The sequence below is a fragment of the Globicephala melas genome, chromosome 6 (assembly GCF_963455315.2).
Source record: "Globicephala melas chromosome 6, mGloMel1.2, whole genome shotgun sequence".
NCBI classification, from domain to species: Eukaryota; Metazoa; Chordata; class Mammalia; order Artiodactyla; family Delphinidae; genus Globicephala; species Globicephala melas.
In genome coordinates, this window is record NC_083319.1 from 8,089,222 (window position 1) to 8,095,557 (window position 6,336).

The 6,336-nt window shown below is 61.0% G+C and overlaps 1 protein-coding gene across 2 annotated transcripts; it reads left to right on the forward strand.

The window, feature by feature from the left end:
- The first annotated feature begins 343 nt into the window (after positions 1–343).
- PTGES2 (prostaglandin E synthase 2) lies at positions 344–6,072 on the forward strand. Of its 2 annotated transcripts, none has more exons than XM_030858543.2 (7): positions 344–943; positions 2,138–2,335; positions 3,009–3,067; positions 3,439–3,588; positions 3,856–4,056; positions 4,394–4,511; positions 4,979–6,072. In XM_030858543.2, exons 1-7 carry the CDS (start codon positions 674–676, stop codon positions 5,099–5,101), a joined length of 1,119 nt encoding a protein of 372 aa, XP_030714403.1. In that variant the 5' UTR covers positions 344–673; the 3' UTR covers positions 5,102–6,072. The 2 variants fall into 2 exon arrangements, with proteins under 2 accessions (XP_030714403.1, XP_060156360.1); XM_060300377.1 differs by having other exon boundaries at positions 637–943; positions 3,443–3,588.
- The last annotated feature ends 264 nt before the right edge of the window (positions 6,073–6,336 follow it).

Below are 6,336 nucleotides of genomic sequence, written 5' to 3' on the forward strand. Positions count from 1 at the left end.
CCTCAGTTTGGGCCAAGGAGCCCGACAGAGGGGCGGGAGGGCTTGGAATCCCCACTCCGCCCTATCCTGCCGCTGGACACCTGCGGGTCGGCGACTCGGCGCCTTCGGGTGGGCGAAATAAATACGAGACACGTGGTTTCTAAGGCCCCCTGTGTGTATGGAAAATTTTATGGTTCGGGCCACAGAAGAAACGGTGCAGCGGTGCGGGAGGGCAGAAAAAGCCCGATTCGAGGATTCCCACCTATTGTGGGTCGGGCTGGGCGGTTTCTGCGACTCTCCTGGACCCGACGCCGTGACGCTTTCTCTGATAGTCTGAAGGGTTCACTCTCTTTCGATTGGATGCGTATTACGGATGACGCTGACGGCCACATGGCGAGCTACGTGGCCGAGTTCCTGCGTTCGTCTCCGGGTCACCACCGAGACCAGTTACATCTACACTTTAGAAGCCGGGGCATTTAGCAGACATCCCTAGGTGTGTTTCTTCGGCTCTGACGGATGTGTGGAACTGGGCTCCGAGGACTCACGCCCAGTCCCACGAGAGCTGGCCCTCCCCACTCGGCATCACTGTCACTCCGGCAACCTGCAGGGCGCCGGAGACCTGCTCCTTTAAGAGGAGCCTGAGCCCGGGCCATCTTTGTTTCTCGCGCCCTCCCGCTGCGCCGGCGGAGCAAACATGGCCCACGCTGTGCGGGCGCTGTGGCCCGGCGGGCTCGCTCTGACCTGGAGGCTGGGCGGTCGTCCCGCGCTGGGACTTCCCGCGCAGAGCCGGGCCGGCTTAACCGGGGCGGCGGGAGGCCCGGGCCCCGCCGCCACCACCCGCAAGGGGGGCGCACGGCTCCTGGGGGCGGCGGCGCTGGCCCTGGGAGGAGCCCTGGGGCTGTACCACACTGCACGGTGGCACCTGCGCGCCCAGAACCTCCGTGCCGACCTCTCAGCCGCGCAGGTAAGCCCGGGTCGGACCAAGCCTTGGGTAGGGGCGTTCGGGTCAGCGCCGAACTTCGGGACTTCTGGGAACCGGCGGTGTCAGGAATCGCCTCCTCCGTCCGCTCTTAACCTTGGACCAGTGACTTGGTTTTAAGCCCTCGAGCCCTCAGCGTCCTCATCTGTGAAATGGGGCGCTACTGATGCCTGCTGACTAGAATTCTCGTTGTTTCAAAGTCGTTTTTCTAACGTGTTTTAAGACTTTTTGATGGAAAGATTTGGAGATCACTGAAAAGGGAAAGCCTCTTGTACAGTGGATGGCTTTACAAACATTTTATCGTGTCCCTGCCACTGTCTCCAAATCCCGAGGTTGTGTATTTATTAGTACTGTTATTAGTATTTTTACGGAACTGATGACCCTTAGACTCCAGGCCCTGAGACACGGAGGAACAAGGGTATGTCCCCCAAGCCGGGTGGTGGCCCAGCTGCCCTTGCGATGCTTTGTACACAGCACCAGCACCCCCCCCACACACACCCCCACAGGCGCCCCTTTCCTGAACCCATGGGAACAGGAACGGTAGATGGGGAGTGGAATTCCGTGTCTGCCTGCCCGCCCACCTCCATGGCCCAGCCTCAGTCTCTCATCTCTGAACAATGGGGGAGCGGTACTGCAGCTGTGGCTTTCAAACATGAATATGCTGCGAGCTCTCGTGAGGCTCTCCTGCTCTATGCAGGCCAGTGGCCCAGATATAACGCTCCCCTCTTGTAGATTTGAGGTAGACCCCGCTCGGAAACGCTGGGCTCTGCCTCCACACCCCTTGAAGGGGTCGGGGTGGGCACTCCCAAGTTGAAACAGTTGCATCTGGGGGGGCACACCTGGCGGTGTCTGAAGTTCCCTTGGGACAGGAAGGAGAGGAGAGATGTCTGTCTAGCGTTGGACAGAGATGAGAAGATTCCTCCTACACAGAACAGACTTTCTACCTGGGGAGCCCACTGGATGGGCGCTTGGCTGTCCACTGCAGGAGCCTGCTGCCCACCTCCCTTCACCTCCCTTTACCTCCCTTTCTCCCTGTCACCCATCCCGCATTTCTCCTGAAGTTCTCAGGTCATCCTAGAAAACTCTCCTGGGAAACTTTTGCTTGGGGGTGGGGCCTGGACCTGGGGGCGGGGCCTGGGCACCGGGCCTCAGAAGCGCCCTCCTCTGCTCCTCATCCAGCTCTCCCTGTCCAGCCGCCTGCAGCTGACTCTGTACCAGTACAAAACGTGTCCCTTCTGCAGCAAGGTCCGCGCCTTCCTCGACTTCCACGCCCTGCCCTACCAGGTGGTGGAGGTGAACCCTGTGCGCAGGGCCGAGATCAAGTTCTCCTCCTACAGGAAGGTGCCCATCCTGTTGGCCCAGGAAGGAGACAGCTTGGTGAGCCTTGGGGAGCTCCCTCCCTGCCCCGTTGTCCAGGCTTGTCCTGAGCTGGGCCCTGCCCTGCAGCCCTGGAAGGAACTTGGGCTCTCCGGGCCTCAGCTGGGGCTTATGAACCCGTGAGTCTAAGGGAGACAGAGGACCACAGAGCTTAACAACGTGGCTTCTGAGGTCAGGGTGGACTGGGTTCAAGGTGGAGCTCTGTCACTCACTGGCTGTGTGACTTGGGGCTAGTCACTTAGCCCCTCTGGGTTTGCTTCGTTAATCAACGGAGAACCATACTCTCCAGGGTGTAGGGCTTGGCTCCTAGTACGTAGCTTCTGAGTCTTCCCGGCCCCTCAGTGCCCAGGAGGCCAAGCGGGTGAGTGGGCGGGGCTCAGATCCTGGGTCCTCCCCACATTCTCCTCCCCATTAGCCACATTTGGGTCTCCCTGACTCGGGACAGGCTTCCCTGAGGGCGGGGAGTGGGTCCTGGGGGAAGGGAAAGCTCAGTGGGCATCGATTTTAGGGGTGAACCTCCAGGGACAGACAAACAATGCCCAGGTTCCACCCGACCAGCTTCTGCAGAGTGCTTGGGTGTCAGGATTAAGAGCCCCTGGTGATCCTGCCAGTGGCCAGTCAGCCAGTACCCCCCGCCCCCCACAGTCTTGATCTAAACCATCCTCTTCTCCAGCAACAACTGAACGACTCCTCTGTCATCATCAGTGCCCTCAAGACCTACCTGGTGTCGGGGTAAGGAGCCCCTGAGGCCCAGGCTGGCGCTGCATCTCATCCTGTCTCCTATCTCAGGAAGGCCTCCCCTAGGTTCCTGCATGGGAGTGGGGTGGAGCTGCTGCTTAGATTTCCAGGATGGGCCACGGGCATCACTCTGAGACTCCCCCTTCTTCTGTGCATCTCCCTCTGTTGGGGAAGTGCTTCTGGTATCTGCCCCAAGTCCCTCTTGCTGCAGGACCTCCTGTGTCACCCACAGGAGGGTGGGAAAGCTTTTGTGGGTCAGTCCTGGGGCTGGATCAGGCTGGGGTAGATATTCATCCCGAGGAGGTGAGGGCTGAGTCTCCTGGAGGAAGAGGGAGTCAGGGTGAGGCTCTGGATATCTCCCAAAGGCAGCCCCTCGAAGACATCATCACCTACTACCCACCCATGAAGGCTGTGAACGACCAGGGCAAGGAGGTGACCGAATTCTGCAACAAGTACTGGCTCATGCTGGATGAAAAGGAGGCCCAGCGGATGTATGGTGGGAAGGAGGCCAGGACGTGAGTGGGGCCGGGGCCGGCCCTGGGGATGTGGGGAGGGGCTGGTCTTCCCCAGAGGGGACCAGGCTGCGCGAGATGCTGTGAGCCAGGAGCAGCATGGGAGACCACGAGGGCTGGGGCTGAGCCACGGGCGTGACTGACTCTCCTGAGGACCTCCTGCTTCCGTCCGTACACTGGGCTGTCGAGATAGTGCGTCTGCTCCCTCAGCTCCCAGGCCCTGGCTCAGGGAGCCCACCTGGCCCACCTTCTGTCCCCCCTTGCCCGCAGGGAGGAGATGAAGTGGCGGCAGTGGGCAGACGACTGGCTGGTGCACCTCATCTCCCCCAATGTGTACCGCACGCCGACCGAAGCCTTGGCCTCCTTTGACTACATTGTCAAGGAGGGCAATTTCGGGACCGTGGAGGGCGCCATGGCCAAGTACATGGGCGCAGCTGCCATGTACTTCATCAGCAAGCGGCTCAAGAGCAGGTGACGGTGCACACGTGTGTGTGTGCGCTCGTGTGTGCGCGTGCGCTCATGCGCGCGTGCACCTGGGGGCCTGCCCTCCCCAAGTCCCCAGCGTTAGCCAAGCTGAGACTCAAACCCAGAACCCCTGATTGCCTCCCCCAGCCCAGGGCAAGCAGGGCTGGCCTGGGAGTCCAGAGCTGGGTCTCTGCCTTGTACCTTCCTCTGTTTTCCTCTCCATGGTTGGGTCTCTTGTCCTGCTCCACCCGCCGAAGTAGCCTTGGCCCCCGGGCCTTCTCGCTCCCCCGACCTGGGCCAGGTTTCGGAGTTCCCCTGATGGACTTCCCCCATTCCTACCCAGGCACCGCCTCCAGGACGACGTGCGTGAGGATCTCTACGAGGCTGCCAACAAGTGGGTGGCAGCTGTGGGCAAAGACCGGCCCTTCATGGGGGGCCAGAGGCCGAACCTGGCTGATCTGGTGAGTGTGGTGGTGTCAGAGGGTGCACAGACCAAAGGGTCTGTCCTTGGGGTGGGGGAGGCCCAGGCAGGCAATACCTACGTCTCACAGCTCCTCCATCCCAGAGGCATCTGCCTCCACTGGTTGTCAAGGGCTTAAGGAAAACCAGTGCTCCAGGCTTCTGCCCAGCAAGATTCCTGGGACAGTGTCTTGTTGGCCTGACTTCAATGCCAATCCTTGAAGCAGTCCTACAGCCAGGGTAGAATATGTTGATTGCAAGGCTCTGGTCTTGGAGCGAGTGGTGGGGTCCGCTCTTCCCGAATCCTACAGCCAACCCACACGCTTCATTCAAAGTCCTGCGTGCAAAATTGGCCCGTCAGTGGGTCACGGGGCTCCCTGAACGGGGAGGTGATGGGCCCAGGGCACACACCGGGCAGAGGGCGGGGCAGGCATGGACACCCCCTCTGTACCCGCCCCCCCTCCCCCAGGCAGTGTACGGTGTGCTGCGTGTGATGGAGGGTCTGGAGGCCTTCGACGACCTGATGCGTCACACTCACATCCAGCCCTGGTACCTGCGGGTGGAGAAGGCCATCGCTGAGGCCCCCCAGTGAACTGAGCATCCCTGCCGGGAGGAGGGAGGGAACAGTGGAAGACACCGGCTGTGGGGGACCAGGGCCGCTGGGCCAGCACCTGCTGATGCTGTGATACAGTGCAGCAGGGGACAGGATCATTCGACCTCTTGCCCACCCACCCTAACTGCCCCCTCGCTTCTAACACTGGACGTCTGCTGGAGCCCTGGGGCGCTGGGGGACAAAGCCCAGGCTCAGTTTCCATTCACAAATGTACCCCCGCCCCCCGGGGCATGGAAGGCTACCTCCCTCACCAGCTGGACCCCCTCCTGGGCCTCCCTGCTCTTTAGCCTTCTCTGGGGCTCTCAAGGCTGCCTTGTTTACACCCCGTGGGTGGGAATCAGGTTGGGCTTCTGCCCTGGGCAAGGGAAGTAGGAACCGTCTGGTTTGGGGAGGCCCCATCCCTGGCTCCCCCTGGTTCCTGCTCTTCCCAGGTGTCCCCAGGACTGTGTGTCATGTTCACAATAAAGAAAAGGTTTGCTGCTCCCCGCGTGGCGGCACCATAGTGGAGGTCCGCAGCCAGTAAATACCGTTTGTCCAGTGCTTACTAAGTGTCAGGCCTGGGTGAAAGGCTCAGTGGGCTTTGTGTCCCATAACCCCTGGGACACGGACATGGGATGTGCAGCAGGGAGGTGCAGAGATGGCCCAGGGTGCAGGTCCAGTTCTGCTCCCCACTGACCGTGGGGCTCTGGGCAGGGGCACCCCTCTCGGCCCGAGTCTCCTCATCTGTCAGATGGGCACAATGGTGGTCCCCACCTCAAGGGGAAGTTGTGAGGGCTTGATGACAGGATACAGGTCACGTGTGCAGAAGGGTGCCTGGTGCAGCAGGGGCCGGGGTTGTTCCAGTCTTGCTCTGGAGACCAGGAGACGAGGGTGCAGAGGACACAGTGCCTTCCAGGGGCCCCTCTGGCAGCACAGAGCCACCCAGGGCTTCAAATCCCAGGCCTGGCATTTCACGGTGGGGGTGGGGTGGGGGGGACGCTGGGACAGGGGGCTATAGAGAGAAGCGGTTCTGGGAACGAGGCAGGGCTGTGGGGTCCCTGTTCCCCTGGTTTCAGCAGATGAGGGGCACACTGGTCTGCTGAGGTGGCCCTGCAGAGGCCCGACAGGCAGCCAGTGAGCTGAATTCTACCTCCCGGGCCCTCCCTACTGTGCAGTGACTGGGCAACCCTCTCAGGAGAGTTTAAATTTTTTCTTTGTTAATTTTTTTTTAAAAA

Coding starts and splice junctions, on each gene's coding strand:
- PTGES2 (XM_030858543.2), top strand. CDS start 674: ATGGCCCACGCTGTGCGGGCGCTGTGGCCCGGCGGGCTCGCTCTGACC. Junction 944..2,137: donor CCGACCTCTCAGCCGCGCAG/GTAAGCCCGGGT, acceptor CTCCTCATCCAG/CTCTCCCTGTCCAGCCGCCT. Junction 4,512..4,978: donor GGCCGAACCTGGCTGATCTG/GTGAGTGTGGTG, acceptor CCCCTCCCCCAG/GCAGTGTACGGTGTGCTGCG.